Source organism: Scyliorhinus torazame, chromosome 20 (genome assembly GCF_047496885.1).
Source record: "Scyliorhinus torazame isolate Kashiwa2021f chromosome 20, sScyTor2.1, whole genome shotgun sequence".
NCBI lineage: Eukaryota > Metazoa > Chordata > Chondrichthyes > Carcharhiniformes > Scyliorhinidae > Scyliorhinus > Scyliorhinus torazame.
In genome coordinates, this window is record NC_092726.1 from 29,515,609 (window position 1) to 29,541,998 (window position 26,390).

The following is a 26,390-nucleotide window of genomic DNA, read 5'->3' on the forward strand; positions in this document are numbered from 1 at the left end:
GAGTGTGAGGGGGAGAATGTGAGGGGAAAAGTAAGGGGAGAGAGTGTGAGGGGAGAGAGTGTGAGGGAGAGAGTGTGAGGGGGAGAGTGTGAGGGGGAGAGTAAGGGGAGAGAGTGTGAGGGGAGAGAGTGTGAGGGGAGAGAGTGTGAGGGGGAGAGTATGAGGGGGAGAGTGTGAGCGGGAGAATAAGGGGAGAGAGTGTGAGGGGAGAGAGTGTGAGGGGAGAAAGTGTGAGGCGAGAGTGAGGGGAAGAGTGTGATGGGAGAGAGAGTGAGGGGAGCGTGAGAGGGGAGAGAGTTTGAGAGGAGACTGTGAGGGGAGAGAGTGTGAGGGGTGAGTGAGAGTGAGGGAGAGAGTGTGAGTGGAGAGAGTGTGAGGGAATGGAGTGTGAGGGGGAGGAGTGTGAGGGAGAGGAGAGTGTGAGGGGAGAGAGTGTGAGGGGAGAGAGAGTGAGGGGAGCGTGAGAGGGGGAGAGAGTTTGAGAGGAGACTGTGAGGGGAGAGAGTGTGAGGGGTGAGTGAGAGTGAGGTGAGAGAGTGTGAGTGGAGAGAGTGTGAGGGAATGGGTGTGAGGGGGAGGAGTGTGAGGGAGAGGAGAGTGTGAGGGGAGAGAGTGTGAGTGGAGAGATAGTGAGGGGAGCGTGAGAGGGGAGAGAATTTGAGAGGAGACTGTGAGGGGAGAGAGTGTGAGGGGTGAGTGAGAGCGAGGTGAGAGAGTGTGAGTGGAGAGAGTGTGAGGGAATGGAGTGTGAGGGGGAGGAGAGTATGAGGGGAGTGAGTGTGAAGGGAGAGAAGGTGAGGGGGAGAGTGAGTGAGTGGAGAGAGAGAGTGAGGGGGAGAGAGTGTGAGGGGAGAGAGTGTGAGGGGAGAGAGTGTGAGGGGGAGAGCATGGGGAGAGTGTGAGAGGGGGAGAGTCTGAGGGGACCGAGTGTGAGGGGTCAGAGTGTGCGGGAGATAGTGTGAGGGGAGAGAGTGTGAGGGGGAGAGAGTGTGAGGGGAGAGAGTGTGAGGGGAGAGAGAGTGAGGGGGAGTATGAGGAGAGAGTGTGAGGGGAGTGTGAGGGGGAGAGTAAGGGGAGAGAGTGTGAGGGGAGAGTGTGAGGGGAGAGAGTGTGAGGGGAGAGGGTGTGAGGGGGAGAGTATGAGGGGGAGAGTGTGAGGGGAGAGTGTGTGACGGGAGAGAATGTGAGGGGAGAGAGTGTGAGGGGAGAGTGTGTGAGGGGGAGAGTATGAGGGGTTGAGTGTGAGGGGGGAGTGTGAGGGGAGAGAGTGTGAGGGGAGAGAGAGTGTGACGGGAGACAGTGTGAGGGGAGAGAGTGTGAGGGGAGAGAGTGTGAGGGGGTGAGTGTGAGGGGGGAGAGTGCGAGGGGGAGAGTGTGAGGGGGAGAATGTGAGGGGAAAAGTAAGGGGAGAGAGTGTGAGGGGAGAGAGTGTGAGGGGAGAGAGTGTGAGGGGGAGAGTGTGAGGGGGAGAGTAAGGGGAGAGAGTGTGAGGGGAGAGAGTGTGAGGGGAGAGAGTGTGAGGGGGAGAGTATGAGGGGGAGAGTGTGAGGGGGAGAATAAGGGGAGAGAGTGTGAGGGGAGAGAGTGTGAGGGGAGAAAGTGTGAGGCGAGAGTGAGGGGAAGAGTGTGATGGGAGAGAGAGTGAGGGAAGCGTGAGAGGGGAGAGAGTTTGAGAGGAGACTGTGAGGGGAGAGAGTGTGAGGGGTGAGTGAGAGTGAGGAGAGAGAGTGTGAGTGGAGAGAGTGTGAGGGAATGGAGTGTGAGGGGGGAGAGTGTGAGGGGAGAGAGTGTGAGGGGAGAGAGTGTGAGGGGGAGAGTGTGAGGGGGGCGAGTAAGGGGAGAGAGTGTGAGGGGAGAGACTGTGAGGGTAGGGAGTGTGAGGGGAGAGAGTGTGACGGGAGAGCGTGTGTGAGGGGAGAGAGTGTGAGGGGAGAGAGTGTGAGGGGGAGAGTATGAGGGGGAAAGTGTGAGGGGAGAGAGTGTGACGGGAGAGAGTGTGAGGGGAGAGTGTGTGAGCGGAGAGAGTGTGAGGGGGAGAGAGTGTGAGGGGAGAGAGTTTGAGGGGAGAGAGTGTGAGGGGGAGAGTATGACGGAGAGAGTGTGAGGCGGAGAGTATGACGAGACAGAGTGTGAGGGGAGAGAGTGTGAGGGGAGAGAGTGTGACGGAGAGAGTGTGAGGGGAGAGAGTGTGAGTGGAGAGAGTGTGAGGGGGAGAGTATGAGGGGAGATTGTGAGGGGGGGAGAGTGTGAGGGGAGAGAGTGTGAGGGGGAGAGTGTGAGGGGGCGAGTAAGGGGAGAGAGTGTGAGGGGAGAGAGTGTGAGGGGAGAGAGTGTGAGGGGAGAGAGTGTGAGGGGAGAGAGTGTGAGGGGAGAGAGTGTGAGCGAGAAGAGGGTGTGAAGGGGAGAATGTGAGGGGAGAGAGTGTGAGGGCAGAGAGTGTGAGGGGAGAGAGTGTGAGGGGAGAGAGTGTCAGGGGAGAGAGTGTCAGGGGAGAGAGTGTCAGGGGAGAGCATGAGAGGGAGAGTGTAAGGGGGAGCGAGAGTGAGGGGGAGTATGAGGAGAGAGTGTGAGGGGAGTGTGAGGGAATGGAGTGTGAGGGGAGAGAGTGTGAGGGGAGAGAGTGTGGGGGTGAGTGTGAGGGGGAGAGTAAGGGGAGAGAGTGTGAGGGGGGAGAGTGTGAAGCGGAGAGTGTGAGGGGAGAGAGTGTGAGGGGAGAGAGTGTGAGGGGAGAGAGTGTGAGGGGGAAAGTGTGAGGGGGAGAGTAAGGGGAGAGAGTGTGAGGGGAGAGAGTGTGAGGGGAGAGAGTGTGAGGGGGAGAGTATGAGGGGAGAGAGTGTGAGGGGAGAGAGTGTGAGGCGAGAGTGAGGGGAAGAGTGTGATGGGAGAGAGAGTGAGGGGAGCGTGAGAGGGGAGAGTGTTTGAGAGGAGACTGTGAGGGGAGAGAGTGTGAGGGGTGAGTGAGAGTGAGGTGAGAGAGTGTGAGTGGGGAGAGTGTGAGGGAATGGAGTGTGAGCGGGAGGAGTGTGAGGGAGAGGAGATTAAGAGGGGAGAGAGTGTGATGGGAGAGAATGTGAGGGGAGTTAGAGAGTGAGAGGAGAGAGAGAGTGAGGGGAGAGAGTGTGAGGGGAGAGAGTGTGGGGGGGAGAGAGTGAGGGCAGCGTGAGAGGGGAGAGAGTTTGAGAGGAGACTGTGAGGGGAGAGAGTGTGAGGGGTGAGTGAGAGTGAGGTGAGAGAGTGTGAGTGGAGAGAGTGTGAGGGAATGGAGTGTGAGCGGGAGGAGTGTGAGGGAGAGGAGATTATGAGGGGAGAGAGTGTGAGGGGAGTTAGAGAGTGAGAGGAGAGAGAGAGTGAGGGGGAGAGAGTGTGAGGGGGAGAGTGTGACGGGGAGAGAGTGTGAGGGGACAGAGTGTGAGGGGAGAGTGTGAGGGGAGAGAGTGTGAGGGGAGAGGGTGTGAGGGGGAGAGTATGAGGGGGAGAGTGTGAGGGGAGAATGTGTGACGGGAGAGAATGTGAGGGGAGAGAGTGTGAGGGAGAGAGTGTGAGGGGGAGAGAGTGTGAGGGGAGAGAGTGTGAGGGGAGAGAGTGTGAGGGGAGACAGTGTGAGGGGAGAGAGTGTGAGGGGAGAGTGTGTGAGGGGAGAGAGTGAGTGAGGGGAGGTATGAGGAGAGAGTGTGAGGGGAGTGTGAGGGGGAGAGTAAGGGGAGAGAGTGTGAGGGGAGAGTGTGAGGGGAGAGAGTGTGAGGGGAGAGGGTGTGAGGGGGAGAGTATGAGGGGGAGAGTGTGAGGGGAGAGTGTGTGACGGGAGAGAATGTGAGGGGAGAGAGTGTGAGGGGAGAGTGTGTGAGGGGGAGAGTATGAGGGGTTGAGTGGTGAGGGGGGAGTGTGAGGGGAGAGAGTGTGAGGGGAGAGAGTGTGACGGGAGACAGTGTGAGGGGAGAGAGTGTGAGGGGAGAGAGTGTGAGGGGGTGAGTGTGAGGGGGGAGAGTGCGAGGGGGAGAGTGTGAGGGGGAGAATGTGAGGGGAAAAGTAAGGGGAGAGAGTGTGAGGGGGAGAGAGTGTGAGGGGGAGAGAGTGTGAGGGGGAGAGTGTGAGGGGGAGAGTAAGGGGAGAGAGTGTGAGGGGAGAGAGTGTGAGGGGAGAGAGTGTGAGGGGGAGAGTATGAGGGGGAGAGTGTGAGGGGGAGAATAAGGGGAGAGAGTGTGAGGGGAGAGAGTGTGAGGGGAGAAAGTGTGAGGCGAGAGTGAGGGGAAGAGTGTGATGGGAGAGAGAGTGAGGGGAGCGTGAGAGGGGAGAGAGTTTGAGAGGAGACTGTGAGGGGAGAGAGTGTGAGGGGTGAGTGAGAGTGAGGTGAGAGAGTGTGAGTGGAGAGAGTGTGAGGGAATGGAGTGTGAGGGGGAGGAGTGTGAGGGAGAGGAGAGTGTGAGGGGAGAGAGTGTGAGGGGAGAGAGAGTGAGGGGAGCGTGAGAGGGGAGAGAGTTTGAGAGGAGACTGTGAGGGGAGAGAGTGTGAGGGGTGATGTGAGAGTGAGGTGAGAGAGTGTGAGTGGAGAGAGTGTGAGGGAATGGTGTGTGAGGGGGAGGAGTGTGAGGGAGAGGAGAGTGTGAGGGGAGAGAGTGTGAGTGGAGAGATAGTGAGGGGAGCGTGAGAGGGGAGAGAATTTGAGAGGAGACTGTGAGGGGAGAGAGTGTGAGGGGTGAGTGAGAGCGAGGTGAGAGAGTGTGAGTGGAGAGAGTGTGAGGGAATGGAGTGTGAGGGGGAGGAGAGTATGAGGGGAGTGAGTGTGAAGGGAGAGAAGGTGAGGGGAGAGTGAGTGAGTGGAGAGAGAGAGTGAGGGGAGAGAGTGTGAGGGGAGAGAGTGTGAGGGGAGAGAGTGTGAGGGGGAGAGCATGGGGAGAGTGTGAGAGGGGGAGAGTCTGAGGGGACCGAGTGTGAGGGGTCAGAGTGTGCGGGAGATAGTGTGAGGGGTGAGAGTGTGAGGGGAGAGAGTGTGAGGGGAGAGAGTGTGAGGGGAGAGAGAGTGAGGGGGAGTATGAGGAGAGAGTGTGAGGGGAGTGTGAGGGGGAGAGTAAGGGGAGAGAGTGTGAGGGGAGAGTGTGAGGGGAGAGAGTGTGAGGGGAGAGGGTGTGAGGGGGAGAGTATGAGGGGGAGAGTGTGAGGGGAGAGTGTGTGACGGGAGAGAATGTGAGGGGAGAGAGTGTGAGGGGAGAGTGTGTGAGGGGGAGAGTATGAGGGGTTGAGTGTGAGGGGGGAGTGTGAGGGGAGAGAGTGTGAGGGGAGAGAGTGTGACGGGAGACAGTGTGAGGGGAGAGGAGTGTGAGGGGAGAGAGTGTGAGGGGGTGAGTGTGAGGGGGAGAGTGCGAGGGGGAGAGTGTGAGGGGGAGAATGTGAGGGGAAAAGTAAGGGGAGAGAGTGTGAGGGGAGAGAGTGTGAGGGGAGAGAGTGTGAGGGGGGAGAGTGTGAGGGGGAGAGTAAGGGGAGAGAGTGTGAGGGGAGAGAGTGTGAGGGGAGAGAGTGTGAGGGGGAGAGTATGAGGGGGAGAGTGTGAGGGGGAGAATAAGGGGAGAGAGTGTGAGGGGAGAGAGTGTGAGGGGAGAAAGTGTGAGGCGAGAGTGAGGGGAAGAGTGTGATGGGAGAGAGAGTGAGGGAAGCGTGAGAGGGGAGAGAGTTTGAGAGGAGACTGTGAGGGGAGAGAGTGTGAGGGGTGAGTGAGAGTGAGGTGAGAGAGTGTGAGTGGAGAGAGTGTGAGGGAATGGAGTGTGAGGGGGAGGAGTGTGAGGGAGAGGAGAGTGTGAGGGGAGAGAGTGTGAGGGAGAGAGAGTGAGGGGAGCGTGAGAGGGGAGAGAGTTTGAGAGGAGACTGTGAGGGGAGAGAGTGTGAGGGGTGAGTGAGAGTGAGGTGAGAGAGTGTGAGTGGAGAGAGTGTGAGGGAATGGAGTGTGAGGGGGAGGAGTGTGAGGGAGAGGAGAGTGTGAGGGGAGAGAGTGTGAGTGGAGAGATAGTGAGGGGAGCGTGAGAGGGGAGAGAATTTGAGAGGAGACTGTGAGGGGAGAGAGTGTGAGGGGTGAGTGAGAGCGAGGTGAGAGAGTGTGAGTGGAGAGAGTGTGAGGGAATGGAGTGTGAGGGGGAGGAGAGTATGAGGGGAGTGAGTGTGAAGGGAGAGAAGGTGAGGGGAGAGTGAGTGAGTGGAGAGAGAGAGTGAGGGGAGAGAGTGTGAGGGGAGAGAGTGTGAGGGGAGAGAGTGTGAGGGGGAGAGCATGGGGAGAGTGTGAGAGGGGGAGAGTCTGAGGGGACCGAGTGTGAGGGGTCAGAGTGTGCGGGAGATAGTGTGAGGGGAGAGAGTGTGAGGGGAGAGAGTGTGAGGGGACAGAGTGTGAGGGAGAGAGTGTGAGGGGGGAGAGTGAGATGGGGAGAGTGTGAGGGGGAGAGTATGAGGGGAGAGAGTGTGAGGGGAGAGAGTGTGAGGGGAGAGAGTGTGAGGGGGGAGAGTGAGATGGGGAGAGTGTGAGGGGGAGAGTATGAGGGGAGAGAGAGTGTGGGGAGAGAGTGTGAGGGAGAGAGTGTGAGGGGGAAAGTGTGAGGGAGATAGTGTGAGGGGAGAGAGTGTGAGGGGAGCGAGTGTGAGGGGACAGAGTGTGAGGGAGATAGTGTGAGGGGGAGAGTGAGATGGGGAGAGTGTGAGGGGGAGAGTATGTGGAGAGGGTGTGAGGGGGAGAGTGTGGGGGGAGAGAGTGTGGGGGGAGAGATGTGAGGGGAGAGAGTGTGGGGAGAGATGTGAGGGGGAGAGCATGGGAGAGGGTATGAGGGGGAGAGCTTGTGAGGGGGAGAGCGTGTGAGGGGGAGAGTGTGAGGGGAGAGAGTGTGGGGGGAGAGATGTGAGGGGAGAGAGTGTGAGGGGAGAGAGTGTGGGGGGAGAGATGTGAGGGGGAGAGAGTGAGGGGGAGAGTGTGAGGGGAGTGAGTGTGGGGGGAGAGATGTGAGGGGGAGAGTGTGAGGGGAGAGAGTGTGGAGGGAGAGATGTGAGGGGAGAGTGTGAGGGGAGAGAGTGTGGGGGGGAGAGATGTGAGGGGGAGAGCATGGGAGAGGGTATGAGGGGGAGAGTGTGAGGGGACAGAGTGTGAGGTTGTTATTAAGTATTGCTTTCTATTAATGAACCAATCCTCTATCCATGCTCCTACTTTCCCCTTAATGCCATGCATCTTTATCTTATGCAGCAACCTTTTGTGTGGCACCTTGTCAAAGGCTTTCTGGTGAGAGACAGAGACAGAGAGAGGGAGAGAGAGGAGACAGCGAGAGGGTGAGAGACTTACAGAGAGAGGGAGAGAGAGTGGAGGGATTTTATTCATGATTTGAGTAATGGTCACATGGGCGGGTTGGCGAGGAAACCACTTGTGTGTTCACATTTCCAAAACCTCAGTAAGAAACCGGCCAATGCCTCTTCACCTCGAGCAGAAACATCACTTTCTTCCGCACGGACCTAGTCTCAGGCTGAGGCATTGAAAGTAAGGCCCGTGTCCGCTTTCCGCGTTCGAAGGTATCCCAGTCCCTGCAGGATTGACCCTTCCTTCTTGGAGCAGACCCTCGGTGGTATTAATAAGGAACGTTCTGGAAACTCTACTCACCGTAATGTATGTGTTCGTAATCTGAGCCCAGCCAAAGAGATCCAGCAGTCGATAAATGCTGGCCACCTTACACCGCATGAGTCTTTCCCCCTTGACGAAGGCCAACGATTCAGTGGCTCGGAAGTCGTTGATTGGTGTCACCATGCTCACTCCTTTTTTGACAGAGAGAGTCGAAAAGAGTTACCAACCTGCTTGGCTACCAGCGAGCCCCAGAGCTTGCCAATTGTACAGTAAATCTGAGACTAGTGCTGGCTCCCGGTGAGGTAACGGCAAACTCCCCAGCCTCCCTCGCCGTCGCTCCCCTCCTCCCAGTCTCCGCACTCCTCCAATTCCGGACTCTTTCGCATCCCCTGATTTTAATCGCGGGGCCTTTAGCCACCTGGGGCCCCCATAAACTGGAACGCCCTCCCTCCAACCTCGCTGCTCACTCTATCCCACTTTAATCCTTTAATAGCCCCTTAAAACCAACCTCTGTGCCCACATTTTGGGTCGCCCGCCCCGATTTTTAATTCGGCTCTGCGCCACATTATGTCCGTGGGCATTCTGTGGCGCACCTTGGGAGTGTTGTACCCTGTTCAAGGTGTTATATGAAGGCAGGTTGCTGTAGTTGTTGGCAGCACAGACACGCAAGAGAGCTGTTCCGCCAACAGGCTTGGCAATATTTCGAGGTCAGTCTGCCCAGGGCACGAGTGGGTGAGGGCAAAAGAGGTGCGTCGGAGAGAGGGGGCGCCAAACAGAAGGGACCCGCGGTGCGATGGGAGCAGCCCGCTTTGCCAAGCGCCTTACCGGGCGGTGACGTGGGGAGGGCCAGAGGTGCACTCGTCATAAAATCCACGATCTGGCGCAGTGCCCAGAGGTTGCTCGAGTCGTTTCCTTTTTTCATCTGCTCTTGGATCAGACTTTCCAATTCATCTCTGAATGCCTAACGAGAGAGAGAGAGAGACGGAGAGAGAGAGAGAGAGGGGGAGAGAGAGAAAACAAAAGGCCTCATCACCTCGTACCTAGCCTGCCCGCCTCATTGACACCAATCAGGTGACCATCGAAGATGTCATATTGAACTTTGCCCTCTGCTGTCTTATGGGCTGGGTCCACTCAACGTCAGGCATTAGAGAGGGACTCGGAAGGTTTCACCCCTTGGGGCGGCGTCACTCCATCGGAACATCGATAGACTCAAAGGGCACACACGCACAAGGAGAACATTCGGCCCATCATTCCCTGTGCTGGTTATTCTGAGAACAACCTCATTCCTTCCACTCTCGCCCCCTTTTAAAAATATTTCTGTGCCCCGCTCTACGGAATTACCGGAGCTCAATCGGCAACTTTTATGACGGGAGTCACGCCCATTGCTGGAGGGCAGACGGCCACTCGGCCCTTCTTCCACCATCCAGGTTAGCCGAAGGGCAAGCGATTCCTTTGGCTTCTCGAGGGGCAGCAGGGTAGCACAGTGGTTAGCACAGTTGCTTCACAGCTCCAGGATCCCAGGTTCAATCCCGGCTTGGGTCACTGCCTGTGCGGAGTCTGCACATCCTCCCCGTGTGTGCGTGGGTTTCCTCCGGGTGCTCCGGTTTCCTCCCACAGTCCAAAGATGTGCAGGTTAGGTGGATTGGCCATGCTAAATTTCCCTTAGTGTCCACAAAATGTTAAAAGGGGGGTGTTTACTGGGTTACGGGGATGGGGTAGATACGTGGGCTTCAGTAGGGTGCTCTTTGTAAGGGCTGGTGCAGACTCGATGGGCCGAATGGCCTCCTTCTGCACTGTAAATTCTATGATCAGATGTTGTGAAGTGTTTCTATCTGATGAAGTGTTTCTGCAGCTGAGGCACTAGTGAGGCCACATTTAGAATACTCTGTTCTGGTCCCCTTTTCTAAGGAAAGATATAATATCACTGGAGGCAGGACAGAGGAGGATTACTGGGATGATCCCGGGTATGGAGGGACTGACATTTGAGGAAAGATTATTCAGGTTGGGTCTGTATTCCTCGGAGTTCAGTAGCATGGGAGGTGATAGGATTGGAACATATAAGATTCTGAGGGGGTCAGTCGGGGTCAATGTTGGGAGGATGTTTCCACTCATGGGAGAGTGTGGGACCAGAGGGCGGAGCTGCAGAACAAGGGGGAGCTCATTTAAGACGGATTTGAGGGAGAATTTCTTCTCTCCCATAGTGGGGAATCTTTGGAATTCTTTACCTCAAGAAGCTGTGCAGGCCGAGTCCTTGAACATGTTCAAGGCCGAGATCGATAGGTTTTTAATCAGGAGGGGAATTAGGGTTACGGTGAGAAGGCAGGAAAGTGGATTAGTGAGTGTTAGAGCAGCCAGGATCTTATTAAATGGTGGAGCAGGCTCGAGGGGCTGAATGGCCTCCTCCGCTTCCTATTTCTTATGGTCCTATGGTGTCATGATCCCCGCTTTTCTTGGCGGGGTGTCAGTTTGTCAAGAATTGTGAGCCTCCAGCGATAGGCTCTATCTACTCACTGGGCTCTGCAAGATCACTGTCACCCGCTTCTTCTGTTCCATCAAATTGAAGTCCTGCCTCAGGGTCGGGGCCATGTTCCTCAGCCGGAGGTATTCCGGGTCGGTCTCGGAGACCCGGTCAAAATAGCACTCCTTCCGGGTGGCACTGGGTGGGGGCGATCCTGCAACCACCTCCTGGGCAGCCTCCCCACTCATGGTTAGATTCTCCCCAGCGACTGATGAGCTCTCCTGCGATATGAAAAAAAGAGCGAATTATCCCCTTTGCACGCATCAGGACAAATAGAAGAATACCAAATTTCAAACAATCACAGCAATTTACTCTCCAGGAGAAAATGGTTCCTGATTGCTCAGCAAGTCAACTCAACCAACCAATCAGCGTCCTTTTTCCACAATGGGGTATCGCGGAGGCGTGACTATTGGCCGCATGTTAACCTGGCGTAAAATATCCCATGGTGCTTTGCTGACGAAAAGTTCTCCCCGGTGCCCTGACCGTTACTAGTCCCTCAATCAACATCACAGAATACCCCCACATTATATGGCCGTTGTCACATTGCGATGTGTGGGAGTTTGCTGTGCGCAGATCTGTTGACGCATTGATTGCATCTACGAACGATCACGCATTGGTTGCAAAGTTAGGTGGGAAGGCAAATGGTGAGGATGACAGAGGGAGAGAGACAGGATAGGTGAGAGGGCAAAAACTTGGCAGATGGGATATAATGTAGGAAAAGTTGAAGTTCTGCACTTTGGTAAGGAGAACAAAGGAGCTGAATATTGTTTAAATGGAGAGAGAATGCAGAAAGTTGCAGCACGGGGGGGATTTGGGGGCTCTCGTGCATCAATCACAAAAAGTTAGCATGTTAGTTCAGCAGGTCATTGGGGAAGGCAAATGGAATGTCGGCCTTTATTTCTAAGGGGATTGAGTCTAGAAAAGGGAAGTTTTGCTGAAACTATACAAGGCACTAGTTAGACCACATCTGGAATACCGTGAACAGTTTTGCTGCCCTTGGGCGAGATTCTCCGACCTCCCGCCGGGTCGGAGAATCACCGGGGGCTGGCGTGAATCTCGCCCCCGCCGGTTGCCGAAGTCTCCGGCACCGGAGATTTGGCGGGGGCGGGAATCGCGCCGTGCCGGTTGGCGGGCCCCCCCACGCGATTCTCCGGCCCGGATGGGCCGAAGTCCCGCCGCTAAAATGCCTGTCCCGCCGGCGTAAATTAAACCACCTACCTTACCGGCGGGACAAGGCGGCGCAGGCGGGCTCCGGGGTCCTGGGGGGGGGCGCGGGGCGATCTGGCCCCGGGGGTTGCCCCCACGGTGGCCTGGCCCGCGATCGGGGCCCACCGATCCGCGTGCGGGCCTGTGCCGTGGGGGCACTCTTTCCCTTCCGCCTCCGCCAAGGTCTCCACCATGGCGGAGGCAGAAGAGACTCCCTCCACGGCGCATGCGTGGGAAGCTGTCAGCGGCCGCTGACGCTCCCGCGCATGCGCCGCCCGGAGATGTCATTTCCGCGCCAGCTGGCGGGGCACCAAAGGCCTTTTCCGCCAGCTGGCGGGGCGGAAATTCGTCCAGCGCCGACCTAGCCCCTCAAGGTTGGGGCTCGCCCCTCAAAGATGCGGAGCATTCCGCACCTTTGGGGCGGCGCGATGCCTGTCTGATTTGCGCCGTTTTGGGCGCCAGTCGGCGGACATCGCGCCGTTTCCGGAGAATTTCGCCCCTTATCTGAGGAAAGATAGACGGGCATTGGAGGCAGTGTGGAGAAGGTTCACTCGGTTGTTCCCGGGTAGGGAGGGATTTTATGAGGCGAGGTTGAGTAGGCCGGGCCTGTTCCCAATGGAGTTTAGAAGACTGAGAGGCGACCTTATTGAGACATAGAGGATTCTGGGAGGGTTTGACAGTGTCGATGCTGAGAGGCTGTTTCCCCTTGTGGGAGAGTCTAGGACCAGAGGGCAGAATCTCAGAGTAAGGGGGTCGACCATTTAAGACAGAGATGAGGAGGAATTTCTTCTCTCAGAGGGGAGTGAATCTGTGGAATTCTTTACCGCAGAGAGCTGTCGAGGCTGGGTCGCTATGGTCAAGGCCGAGACAGATTTTTAATCAGTAAGGGAATCGAGTGGATAAGGCGGGAAAGTGGAGTTGAGGATTAAATCAGATCACTCATGATCGCATTGAATAGCGGAGCAGATTCGATGGGCCGAATGGCCATCTTCAGCTTTTCCGTCTTATGGTCTATCACCTGAACTGGTGCATTTCAACTGAGTTCTTGACTCCAATCCTATTTCCATGCCCATTCCTCGTCCCCGCCATTATCATTCCTTGTTTTCAGATGCTCAATCCCTTCAAACGAATGTTCGTTTATCTGCTTCGATTTACGTCTGTTGTAAAATATTCGTCGCAAGATCGCTCTCGGTGAAAATACAGCCTCTAACTTTCTTCCGATGTCTAATCTTCCAGCGCCAAACCTCATCCCATGTCTCCCGTAACCAACTGGTCCCTCCCATGGCAACAATCTTCTCCGTTTGTTCTGTTGCCGGGCTGACAACAGTTGCCGAGGAGATTCCAGTTGCTGAGGAGATTTCAGTTGCCGAGGAGATACAGTTGCCGAGGCGATACAGTTGCTGAGGAGACACCGGTTTCTGAGGGGGATGCCAGTTGCCAAGGGAACACTGGTTGCCAAGGGGGCATTGGCTGCTGATGGGGCACCAGTTGCCGAGGGGGACGTTGATTGCCATGGGGACACCGGTTACCAAGGGGACCCCAGTTGCCGAGGGGACATTGGTTGCCAAGGGAACACCAATTGCTGAGAGGATGGCAGTTGCCAAGGGTACACCGGTTGCCAAGGGAACACCGGTTGCTGAGAGGATGGCAGTTGCCAAGGGGACACTGGTTGCAGTGGGGTAATAGTTGATGAGTTGACCAGGGGATGGCAGTTGCTGAGGGGACACAGTTTGCTGAGGGGACATTGGTTGCCAAAAGGATATCGGTTGCCGAGGAGACATCTGTTCCCGAGGAGACATCTGTTACCGAGGAGACACCGGTTGCTTAGGGGACACTGGTTGCTAAAGGAACCGGTTGCTGAGGGGACATTGGTTGCTGAGAGGATACTGGCTGCCGAGGGAACATCAGTTGCCGAGGAAAATTGGTTGCCGAGGGGCATTGGTTGCCGAGGGGGACATTGGTTGCGAGGGGACATTGGCTGGCGAGGGGGACACCGGTTACCAGGGGGATCCCGGTTGCCGAGGGGACATTATTTGCCGAGGGTGACACTGGTTATCAAGGGAACCCTGGTTGCTGAGGTGACATTGATTGACGAGGGGGACACAGGTTACCAAGGGGACCCCAGTTGCCAAGGGGCACTATGCTCCCTTCGAAAGAGAAGATATATCGCTCCCCCTGTCCTTTCCGAGCTCCTGGCCCTGGAAACATGGGGATGAGACTTCAGAGAGAGAGCGAGAGAGCTAATTCCATAGCTAGAGCAAACGGGGAATAAAATATAATAAAATAAGTATTCACAGCAACCACTTCCTCTGCTTATCAGCAGGACTATTGTCATTTTTGTTCCGCAGCGTTATGAAGGGAAATAGTATTTTTAACTTGTTTTTTGGAACCTATTCCAGCATTTTCCAGCTTCTACACAGCCCCGGGTTCCGACCTTCCCAGAATCCGTGCAATGGGACTGTTGACGGTGAACACGCAGTGCACCGCAAGGATTCGAGAGGCCTGGTTTCATCGGGAACGGAATGGAGAAGGGGGAGTTTATCTCCAGCATATGTTGTTTGTCGCACAGACCATCTGTCCCGGCAAGGTCTGAAGATGGAGCAAGGGTTATATTCTATTTCCGACTGAATACCAGGCGGCGCTCATCAAAGCCCCCAACGGCCAGGGTGATTCATCGGCGGAAGGAGACAACTTGATGAATTCACTTGGCTACTGAGCTAATTGTGTGGCAAGGATTAGGACGGAAGCTGCAATTTACTGTCAGGCAACGAGCGATGATAATTCTCGCTTTCGGCTAACAAGACTATTCTCGAGCACATTCCCTCGCTGTCTCGGTGAGGGGGTGTCGTTACAGCTCTGGGTGCAGCATTTTTTCTTTCGTGCCAAAGCCTTCACATTCGGCACTGCCATGGCAGGGGGAAGTTGAACATGACCTCAGGAGAGCTCTGTTTATCCCACTCGCATTTTTAATCTTCATGCACGGAGCTCAGTTGCTAATCAGCAATAAATTACAGACAGTTTTGTGTGGTCTAGCCCCTTCCCCGTGACATCCACCATTATCATCGCTCAGTCGACATCCTGGGGGTCACCGCTGGCAAGAAAATGCCCATCCCGAATTGCCCCTTGAGAAGGTGGTGGGTGAGCCGCCTTCTTGAGCCGCTGCAGTCCCTGAGGTGTAGGTACACCCACAGTGCTGTTAGGGAGGGAGCTCCAGGATTTTGACCCAACGACAGTGAAGGAACGGCCGATATAGTTCCAAGTAGGGATGGTGAGTGAGTTGGAGGGGAACCTCCAGGTGGTGGGGTTCCCAGGTATCTGCTGCCCTTGTCCTTCTAGATGGTAGAGGTCGTGGGTTTGGAATGTTGCCGAAGGAGCCTTGGTGAGTTGCTGCAGTGCATCTTGTAGATGGTACACACGGCTGCTACTGTGCGTCGGTGGGGGAGGGAGTGAATGTTTGTGGATGGGGTGCCGATCAAGCGGGGCTGCTTTGTCCTGGATGGTTTCGAGCTTCTTGAGTGTTGTTGGGAGCTGCACTCATCCAGGCAAGTGGAGAGTATTCCATCGCCCTCCTGACTTGTGCCTTGTAGATGGTGGACAGGCTTTGGGGAGTCAGGAGGTGAGTTACTCTCCGCAGGATTCCCAGCCTCTGACCTGCTCTGGTAGCCACAGTATTTATGTGGCTGGGTCCAGTTCAGTTTCTGGTCAATGGTAACCCCCAGGATGTGGGGGATTCGGCGATGGTAATGACATTGAATGTCAAGGGGCGATGGTTAGATCCTCTCTTGTAGGAGATGGCCATTGCCTGACACTTGTGTGGCGCGAATGTAACTTGCCACTTGTCAGCCCCAAGCCTGGATATTGTCCAGGTCTTGCTGCATTGGGACATGGACTGCTTCAGTATCTGAGGAGTCGCGAATGGTGCTGAACATTGTGTATCAGCGAACACCCCCACTTCTGACCTTATGATGGAGGGAAGGTCATTGATGAAGCAGCTGAAGATGGTGGGGCCGAGGACACTATCCTGAGGAACTCCTGCAGTGATGTCCTGGAGCTGAGATGATTGACCTCCACCCACCACAACCATCTTCCTTTGTGCCGGGAGTGACTCCAACCAGCGGAGAGTTTTCCCTCTGATTCCCATTGACTCCAGTTTAGCTGGGGCTCCTTGATGCCACACTCGGTCAAACGCTGCCTTGATGTCGAGGGCAGTCACTCTCACCTCAGAGTGCTGTGGTGTATCTATTACATTGGCTGGGAAGACAGACAAAGCTTGGTTGAGGTGTTCTGTCTGAAACACGGCTCCTCTGACACTGTCACAGTGTGGCACCGAGATAGTAGCTCAAGCACATTAACATAGAAACTTCAACCTCAGGGACCACTGAAAATGGAGCCATTTTAGGTTTCTCGGGAAAAGACTTGAGTTTCTGTTTAAGGTTTGTGAGGTAGAGATTCCACAACCGGTCCAGGGAGGGGGGTGTCAGTCGGAGCACTCAGGTCAATGAATGGGTTCAAAGACGAAAACCTCTCACTGTGTTCACAGTGTCCCAGAGGAAACGCTGTCACTGTATTCACAGTGTCCCAGAGGAAACCCTCTCACTGTATTCAGTGTCCCAGAGGAAACACACTCACTGTATTCACAGTGTCCCAGAGGAGACCCACTCACTGTATTCACAGTGTCCCAGAGGAGACCCTCTCATTGTATTCACAGTGTCCCACTCACTGTATTCACAGTGTCCCGGAGGAAACACTGTCACTGTATTCACAGTGTCCCAGAGGAAACCCTCTCACTGTATTCACAGTGTCCCTCGGAAACCCACTCACTGTATTCATAGTGTCCCAGAGGAGACCCTCTCACTGTATTCACAGTGTCCCAGAGGAAACCCTCTCACTGTATTCACAGTGTCCCGGAGGAAACACTGTCACTGTATTCACAGTGTCCCAGAGGAAACCCTCTCACTGTCTTCACAGTGTCCCAGAGGAGACACTCTCACTGTATTCACAGTGTCCCGGAGGAAACACTGTCACTGTATTCACAGAGTCCCAGAGGAAACCCACTCACTGTATTCAGTGTCCCAGAGGAAACCCTCTCACTGTATTCACAGTGTCCCAGAGGAAGCCCACTCACTGTATTCACAGTGTCCCAGAGGATACCCTCTCACTGTCTTCACAGTGTGCCAGAGGAGACACTCTCACTGTATTCACAGTGTCCCGGAGGAAACACTGTCACTGTATTCACAGAGTCCCAGAGGAAACCCTCTCACTGTATTCAGTGTCCCAGAGGAAACCCTCTCACTGTATTCACAGTGTCCCAGAGGAAACCCACTCACTGTATTCACAGTGTCCCAGAGGAAACACTGTCACTGTATTCACAATTTCCCAGAGGAATCCCACTCACTGTATTCACAGTGTCCCAGAGGAAACCCTCTCACTGTATTCACAGTGTCCCAGAGGAAACCCTCTCACTGTATTCACAGTGTCCCAGAGGAAACCCACTCACTGTATTCACAGTGTCCCAGAGGAAACCCTCTCATTGTATTCACAGTGTCCCAGAGGAAACCCTCTCACTGTATTCACAGTGTCCCAGAGGAAACCCTCTCACTGTATTCACAGTGTCCCAGAGGAAACACTGTCACTGTATTCACAATGTCCCAGAGGAATCCCACTCACTGTATTCACAGTGTCCCAGAGGAAACCCTCTCACTGTATTCACAGTGTCCCAGAGGAAACCCTCTCACTGTATTCACAGGTGACCCAGAGGAAACCCTCTCACTGTATTCACAGTGTCCCAGAGGAAACCCACTTACTGTATTCACAGTGTCCCAGAGGAAACTCTCTCACTGTATTCACAATGTCCCAGAGGAAACCCACTCACTGAATTCACAGTGTCCCAGAGGAGACCCTCTCACTGTATTCAGTGTCCCAGAGGAAACCCTCTCACTGTATTCACAGTGCCCCAGAGGAGACCATCTCACTGTATTCACAGTGTCCCAGAGGAAACCCTCTCACTGTATTCACAGTGTCCCAGAGGAGACCATCTCACTGTATTCAGTGTCCCAGATGAGACCCTCTCACTGTATTCAGTGTCCCAGAGGAGACCATCTCACTGTATTCAGTGTCCCAGAGGAGACCCTCTCACTGTACTCGCAGTGACAGAGCAGAGGTACCCCGTGCCAGGGTGGGTGAGCAGTGTTTGAGTGGAGGTGATCAGGGAGAATCTGTCCCTATCTGCGAGTCACACTAAACATTAAACCCATTGCGAGGCAAAACCCGTTGCTTGTTGAGGAATGAGAGCCCGGAGTGAGTCGGTTTGGCCGAACTCCCTCGTGCGATGGGATCCATCTAACAGCAGGAGCTGTGAGTCCCGTGTCACATTTTATTCCTGCGGTTTGTCAAAACTCCTCCAAACAGGGGTTTCAAATTCTTGTGCCGTGTAACACGGCCTTTGGAAAATAATTCTCGAAGCAAGGACGCCAAATGAGCTCGTCGCACACATTTCCCCAAATATTGGTCTTCCCGATGCGACGTTAATGAAGTTGAAAAATAATTATCTGTCGAAAAGATTTGATCGCTGCCTTAGCTTCGAGTGCTCGGGGTGGCTGTGGGCTCACACTGTCTGTAATTAGCCCTCAGTGACTTAGATAATGATTATAGCTGATTCCAGATCTGATAGTTACTCTCCTGCCTAATTATAACAATTACACCATCGCTCAGAGGCGGCCTTCTATTGTCAAGGCTGTGAGATTGGGGGTTATGTGCAGCACGAATGACCGTGTTGTTTAAACGCTTAAACTCCCCATCATTGGGAGCGAGGGGAAGGCATGCGGAGCGTCTCAGGGCTGCCGAAGCGTTTGGCTCGGCCGAATGCGAGGCGAGACGTGGGTTTGGTGGGTGGGAGGGGGAGAAAGGTGGGTCAAGATCTCGGGGTCGTAAATCGAGCCAATAGCAACCGGAAAATCAGGAGGGACATCATTATCCGGGGAATGCCGAGAATGTGGACCAGGCGACCACAGGGAGTGGTTGGAGGCGAATCGTTTGGATGGTTCAAAAAGGGAAGCACGTTACGCAAGTTGAGGAAGGACAGGATGTGTTGAAGGGACAACAGGCCCAATTGGTTGAGCACAGGGCTAAACAGCTGGCTTTGAAAGCAGACCAAGGCAGGCCAGCAGCACGGTTCAATTCCCGTACCAGCCTCCCCGAACAGGCGCCGGAATATGGCGACTAGGGGCTTTTCACAGTAACTTCATTTAAAGCCTACTTGTGACAATAAGCGATTTTCATTTCATTTCATTTACATAATCTCCTCTCATGATCTAACCCGTGGAACTGTGGCAACATCCGGTGGGATCCCTGCTGCCTTCCCGCCACGGCCAATTGTTATGGCACAGAAGGTGACCATTCGGCCCATCGTGTCTGCCGCTGACTCTCCATGACTTGCAGCCGTTCCTCTGCTTCTGACCCCTGCACATTGTTCCAGCTCAAAAGGTCATTCAGTATCTCCTCGAATGCCTCGACTGAACCCGGCTTCACCTCACGCCCGCAATACCCCCAGCAGACATGCCCAGAACGCCAATCTGGCACCACCAGGGTGCCCAGGTGGCACTGCCAGGATGCCCAGGTGGCACTGCCAGGGGCACTGCCAGGGTGCCCAGGTGGCACTGCCAGGGGCACTGCCAGGGTGCCCAGGTGGCACTGCCAGGGTGCCCAGGTAGCACTGCCAGGAGCAATGCCAGGGTGTACAGGTAACACTGCCAGAGTGCCCAGGTGGCACTGTCAGGGTGCCCAGGTGGCACTGCTAGGCTGGCATTTTGTCTGCGTCGAGATTGGGCCCGGTTTGGGGGGGGTGGGGTTCCTTCCTGTTTGAGGTGGGTACAAGAGGGGGCTCAAGGTTCCCCTGATAGGTGAGTTGGGTCATTGGGGAGGAACCTGGGGGTCGCGTTGGGGGTCCGGGAGATCGGGGCGCCATTTAAATATGGCATCCTGATCTCTTCCTGCACGGAGGAGTTCCGCTAAATTAAATGGTGCTAAATGCAGCCTCGGGGGGCATTCCCCGCCAGCAACCAAATAGCAACAAAGTGGCATTAGATAGCGGGGTCATTCCCAAAATGACGCGTGCCAGGAGAGATCCCGCTAATCCCACCCAGGATGGACTCTGAATGTTTCTGGTTGAATCGCGCCCTCAGTCCAGCAGCAACAAAACATCCTGGGGGGGAGGGCCCGATCGGGTGGCCTCCTTATGCCCGATTTGGTGAGTCTCGTGAGATTTGCGATGCTCGGGCCGCCTGGCGATATCCGACGGGATCTCATGCGAGGTCGCGATCTGGATCGCGCCTGCGCTGGGCGGGCGTGAAGGGGCCTCCTAAAAGTTGGGGGGGGTGAAGGGTGAGGGTCCTGAAACGGGGTGGGTACAAGTGGGGAGGCTGGAATAGGGTGGCCCTCTGTGGCCCCATTGGGGGGTGTCCTCACTTGGGGGGGGGGGTTATTGGGTAATGCCCAAATGAGTGGGTGTCCATGGGTGGGGTGGGGGGGGGGGGGTGTGATGGACCCTCTAGCTCACTTAACTTCAGGGCACCCCTTCAAAATGGCGGCCCGGTTTCTGAGGAGACGGACTCAGCAGCGAACCCAGCTCCCCACGACTGAAAACAGTTCTCAGTGTGGTTTAACCGGAGCGAGAATCTCCTCAAGGCCCCAAAATGACTAAATGTGGGCGAATAGCGGAGTGAGTCTCACGCAAAAAGCCAGCGGGAAACACCCCACCAATCCCACCCAAAATGGCACTCAGAAATAAATCACCTCCCCTCTATTTATACGTTTTTGAGACAAATGTTCCATTCGCATCTTTTGATTCTTTTTTACACTTAACCACTACATTCTCGCCATCTGTTCCTGTGGCTAACGAACTCTCTTTGGCCTCCCACTGAATCCCATTGTTAGTCTACAGCTCCCATTTATCCGTTACTATTCCAAAATGGATGAGCTAATCCATTAGATTCAATCACTCATAGTCACTCTCACTTTACACCCCTAGTGACGATAATTACTGTGTCGTTTCTCCTTGAGACTTTGACACACTTGGATGCACAACTCACCATTGTTATCAAGTCATTAATAAATATATGGTGAATATTGCTGTAAAAGAGACATGCTGTCGAAGTTTTTAGTCTTGCACTCATCAGGTCAGTTATAACTGACTAGAAATTGAACTAGAATCACCATATAAACACTGTGGCCACAAGAACAGGTCAGAGAATCCTGTGGTGAGTAACTCACCTCCTGACCCACCCAAAGCCTGTCCACCATCTACAAGGCACAAGTCAGGAGTGTGATGGAATACTCTCCACTTGCCTGGATGAGCGCAGCTCCCAACAACACTCAAGAAGCTCGACACCATCCAGGACAAAGCAGCCCCGCTTGATCGGCACCCCATCCACAAACATTCACTCCCTCCCCCACCGACGCACAGTGGCAGCCGTGTGTCCCATCTACAAGATGCACTGCAGTAACTCACCACTTCCTTCGACAGCACCGTCCAAACCCATGACCTCTACCATCTAGAAGGACAAGAGCAGCAAATACCCCGCCACCTGGAGGTTCCCCTCCAAGTCCTGAATTGAAAATATATTGGCCGCTCCTTCACTGTGGCTTGGTCAACATCCTGGAACTCCCTCCCTAACAGCAGAGTGGGTGTACATACGCCTTGAGGACTGTGGCAGTTCAAGAAGGCAACTTACCACCATCTTCTGAAGGGCAACTAGGGACGGGCAATAAATCCGGCCTAACCAGCGACGACCACAAACCGTAAATGAATTAAAAATAAATAAGTGGATGACCGTGGCTTAAGTTGCCTCAAACTCCACTCTACTCACCGAAACAGCCACAAGAACAATAAACAACTGTTGTTCAATTTAACCGTTGGTTTATCTTGAGTGGTGAGTCCAATAAAAAAAGCTTTGACAGGATGTCCCTTTTCTCAACAACACTCGCATTCTGTACTATCAAGTTGAGGCCCTAGCCACAAACCATTGTGACATAATCCTAGTCACTTCCTTTTAAAGCTTGTGTATATACACCGCCCCAACTTAATCCGATCGTTTAACAAAGTGAATAGTTTGTCTTCAGTTCCATAGGCCTTAATTTTAGTTAAGAGTCTCTCATGTGGAACCTTATGAAGTGTCTTCTGGAAGTTCATATAAGTTGCATCCAGCAGTAGATATTCCCCATCCACTACTTCAGCTCCTTCCTCAAAATATCAACTCTGTGTTTTGGACACAACCTATTCTTTTCAAATCCATGTCGCCCCTCTCTAAGCAACTCAAATCTCTCTCAAATGTTCAGACGCTGTGTCCTTAATTCTAGATCCGACTTTGGATGGTAGACGAACAGCTCTCCTTCCTCATGAGCCTGGGTGACGGACTTCTGGTTGGGTTTAGACCATCATTGAGACAGAACAAGAGGTGGTTCCCCAACAAAAAATAACCACAGGCAGTTGTGATGTTTCGGAAGGTGCTGCGTGGAAGGGCGGTGGACTCACACTCAATAGTAGCTTCCAAAGGGAAAGTGGATAACTAATTTAGCAGAGCTGTGGCGGGACAGCAGGGGGAGTGGGACTAATTGATAGTGTGACAACTATCGGGCAACTTAAGGCTTAAAAGCCCGGGGTTAGAGTGTGCTTGACTGCCGTGGTCATGTTTATAAAAAAAAAATTCTGTTCAGAGCCAGAAGGTGAAAGTGACAAAGGAATGTGCTTTTCAGTCTGGGCTAATGGACTGTGGTTTGACTGGGGGGGAACTCCCTGGGGAGTTAATGTGCTTTGGAGCCGACGGAGATCATTTGTTTTATAGCTTGGTGAGATGATCATTATTGGGTGGAGGGAAGGCAGAGAGAGATTTTGAAAACGTTTGGAGAGGCAGTTGTTTGTGGAGAAGGTTTTGGAGAGAGGAATTGAATTCTGATCTGCCTGACGCTGGGTCCGCAATTCTCCCACAGTAAGATAGATTGGGAGCTGTATGTTTCTTTTCTTGTTGTTTAATGGGGTAGTGTTTAAGGCGTAACGTCAGCTGTTCTTTTTGGGCGTGAAGTTAATGAGTTTAATTTTGTATTCATAATAAAGTTTTATTTTAATAATACCAAGGGCGGAATTCTCCGCTCGAGCAGCAAAGTGCTGGCGCCAACGGAAAATCTGCGGGTGGATCACGACGGGAAAATCGGCGAGAACCCCTCATCGATTCTGGTGGTGGTAAGGGGCTAGCACTGGCGCCACTTGAACCACCCACGGAAAACACGGCGCCAGCCATGCTAGAACCCGAACCCGCCTACCCCAACCCCACAGCCCACCCCTGTGCAACCACCACTCCCGCCCCAGCCCTAGCAGAAGCCCCATGCCAGGGGCACAGATCCTGGTCGAGTGTGGCGGCGCTAGACACTGTCCGCAGCCGGCGTTCCGGTTTCCCCGGGGACCACACGTGGCTCACGCCGTCGGGAACGTGGGCCCATCGGGGGCGGAGCATCGCGGGTGGGCCGTCTGAAGGTGCACCAATGACCTTGCGACCGTGCGCGGCGCGATGCCGATTTGGAGGGGGCTGAGCTCTGTGACAAGGCGCCAAACCCCGTCATTCTCCGCCCGATTCCCGATCCTGATTTTGGCGTTAGGGAATCCCGCCCCATATCTCTATTTCTTCATGCAATCCCTCCGGGAGGGAATCAAGTAAACTAAAATATTGCGCTTTTGGCCCAGTATCCGAAACGCTGTCGGGGTCTGGTCTGCGATCGTAATAAAATCTCCTCCGAAGAGCTGGAAGAGGGACAAGGAAATGGTTTTGCTGTACTGTTCGCTGAATGCTATCCCTTTTATTCAAGGACAACAGGAGCACACATGGGGAGCGAGGTGCAGTCGATTCCTTTGACAGATTACTAGCCTATCCGTGACTCAAGCCTAAGAGAGGATTCACACCAAATGGACTGGACCCCCCCTTTTCTTAAGGGGTAATAAGGCAGGGGCAACAACTGCTGGCCCAGCCAGTGATCCCCCCCCCCCAAAGAAAGATGTTAAAAAACAGTTACACCTTGCAACACAGTGCCAGCTATTCCATTCCTGGCACGGAAATAAATTCCCTGCCGCTTCTGTGGGCGCGCCTGATACTCGTCCCTGACAGAGCTCTGATCCAAAGCAACAGGAGAATGATTCATAGAAATAGAGAAAATCGGAGCAGGAGGGGGCCATTCGGCCCATCGAGCCTGCTCCCCCATCCATCATGATCATGGCTGACCATCAAGTTCAATACTCCGATCCCACCTTCCCCCCATATCCCTCAATCCCTTTAGCCCCAAGAGCTAAATCTAATTCCTTCTTGAAATCACACATTTTGGCCTCAACTACTTTCTGTGGTCGCGAATTCCACCGATTCACCGTTCTCTGGGTGAAGAAATTTCTCCTCACCTCAGTCCTAAAAGGTTTACCCCTTATCCTCAAACTGTGACCCCTAGTTCTGGACTCCCCCACCACCGGGAACATTCTTTCTGAATCTACCCTGTCCAATCCTGTCAGAATTTTATAAGTTTCTATGAGATCCCCTCTCACTCTTCCAAACTCCGATGAATATAATCCTAACCGACTTGGTCTCTCCTCGTATGACAGTCCCGCCACCCCAGGAAGCAGTCTGGTAAACCTTCGCGGGACTCCCTCCACAGCAAAAGTCCCGACAGCCATCTTAGAATCCCTACAGTGCTGAAGGAGGCCATTCGGCCCATCGAGTCTGCACCGACCCTCTGAAAGAGCCCCCTGCCTAGGCCCACTCCTCCACCCTATCTCTGTAACCCAGCAACACCACCTAACCTTTGGACACTAAGGGGCAATTTAGCGCGGCCAATCCACCTAACCTGCACATCTTTGGACTGTGGGAGGAAACCGGAGCACCCGGAGGAAACCCACGCACACAGGGGGAGAACGTGCAGACTCCGCACAGACAGTGACCCAAGCCGGGAATCGAACCTGGGACCCTGGAGCTGTGAGGTAGCAGTGCTAACCACTGTGCTACCGTGCCCCCCCCGTAGTCGGCAGGAGATCAGCAATGGGCTGGTCAGGTGGGCAGGGCAGTGGCAAATGGAGATCAACCCGGAGAAGCGAGAGGTAACACACTGAGGAGGGTGAACAAGGCAATCATAGAATTTACAGTGCAGAAGGAGGCCATTCAGCCCATCGAGTCTGCACCGGCTCTTGGAAAGAGCACCCGACCCAAGGTCAACACCTCCACCCTATCCCCATAACCCAGTAACCCCACCCAACACGAAGGGCAATTTTGGACACTAAGGGCAATTTATCATTGGCCAATCCACCTAACCTGCACATCTTTGGACTGTGGGAGGAAACCGGAGCACCCGGAGGAAACCCACGCAGACGCGGGGAGGATGTGCAGACTCCGCACAGACAGTGACCCAAGCCGGGAATCGAACCCGGGACCCTGGAGCTGTGAAGCAATTGTGCTAACCACTATGCTACCGTGGGAATACACTATGAATGGCAGGACCCTGGAAAGTACCGAAGATCAGAGGGACCCTGGGGTACATGTCCATCGATCCCTGAAGGCAGCAGGACAGGTAGATAAGGTGGTTAAGAAGGCAGATGGGATACTTGCCTTTATTAGCCGAGGTATAGGCTATAAGAGCGGGGAGGTTATGACGGAGCTGTATAAAACGCTGGTTAGGTCACAGCTAGAGTACCGTGTGCAGTTCTCGTCGCCACTCTATAGGAAGGATGTGGTTGCACTAGAGAGGGAGCAGAGGAGATTCACCGGGATGTCGCCTGGGCTGGAGCGTTTCAGCTATGGAGAGAGGCTGGTTAGGCTGGGGTTGTTTTCCTTGGAGCAGAGAAGGCTGAGGGGGGACCTGATTGAGGTGGACAACATTATGAGGGACACAGATAGGGTGGATAGGGAGGAACTTTCCCCCTTAGCGGAGGGTCAATAACCAGGGGGCACAGATTTAAGGTGAGGGGCAGGAGATTGAGAGGGGATTTGAGGAAAAACCTTTTCAGAGAGTTGTGGGAGTCTGCAACTCATTGGAAAATGGGATTAGTGTAGTCAGATCTCTGTTGGCAGCATGGAAACAATGGGGCTGTTCTGTGCTGTCAACATCTACGAAGCTCTCCTCAGGAGGTGGAACAGGAGAAGTGACGATTTACAAGGTGGGCGCAGAGGGCTAAGTGAAATGTCATTTCTAGATCTTAACTGGTTGATTTCCCTTGGCGAGGCAAATCTTCTCAATGTGTCCTCCAGTTCGTAAATGTGTTGCACCTTTGGAGGAAGTGAGACTTTGTATTTTGCTAGCTGTTTTTCAAAAGAAGTAAATATGTTTTGGGGAAAGATCGGTCGGATTTCACTCCCCCTCCCCCAGTCCCCAGCCAACTCTGGGAAGCAGCTTCGCCAAGGTCACGGAGAGCTATCCTGGTGCAGAGAGATAGGGGACAGATGCAGGAAATGCTGGCTTCCTCTCTCGTGAGGCCTGCTCGGCGTCTCCCGGCTCTCGCTGCGTTGTGTGGGAATGTCTGCGGGCGACGGGAAACCTGTCGGACCCTCCCCCCCCCCCCCCCCCGACCCTGGTCTGTCGGCTGACCTCTGCTCTTGGCGAAGGAGACTGGAGGGGTCGCACACTGATTGGATGCTCTGGCCGATGGAGATACGTGTGATGCACCAAAAAGTGCACAGCGCGAGCCAATGAAAGGGGAACTCTGTGTAAAAACGCCAGTTTAGTCTGGACACTGTGACAGTGGGTGGTTACAGTACAAAAGGACCATGAGACCATTGCATATAGGAGCAGAATTAGGCCACTCGGCCCATCGAGTCTGCTCCGCCATTCAATCATGGCTGATATTTTCTCATCCCCATTCTCCTGCCTTCTCCCCATAACCCCTGAACCCCTTATTAATCAAGAACCTATCTATCTCTGTCTTAAAGACACTCAGTGATTTGGCCTCCACAGCCTTCTGCGGCAAAGAGTTCCACAGATTCACCACCCTCTGGCTGAAGAAATTCCTCCTCCTCTCTGTTTTAAAGGATCGTCCCTTCAGTCTGAGATGGTGTCCTCTGCTTCTAGTTT

The 26,390-nt window shown here is 54.2% G+C and overlaps 1 protein-coding gene across 5 annotated transcripts in view; it reads right to left on the minus strand.

The window, feature by feature from the left end:
- LOC140397031 (beta-adducin-like) overlaps positions 1-26,390 on the minus strand; it is a 402,797-nt gene that overhangs the window by 131,402 nt on the left and 245,005 nt on the right. For all 5 annotated transcript variants that reach the window (XM_072486079.1, XM_072486077.1, XM_072486078.1 and 2 more), the window contains 3 exons: positions 10,091-10,318; positions 8,405-8,540; positions 7,619-7,770 (listed from right to left, as the gene is read on the minus strand). In XM_072486079.1, coding sequence (XP_072342180.1) covers positions 7,619-7,770; positions 8,405-8,540; positions 10,091-10,285 — 483 coding nt within the window. In that variant the 5' untranslated portion in view covers positions 10,286-10,318. The remainder of the gene's footprint in view (positions 1-7,618; positions 7,771-8,404; positions 8,541-10,090; positions 10,319-26,390) is intronic.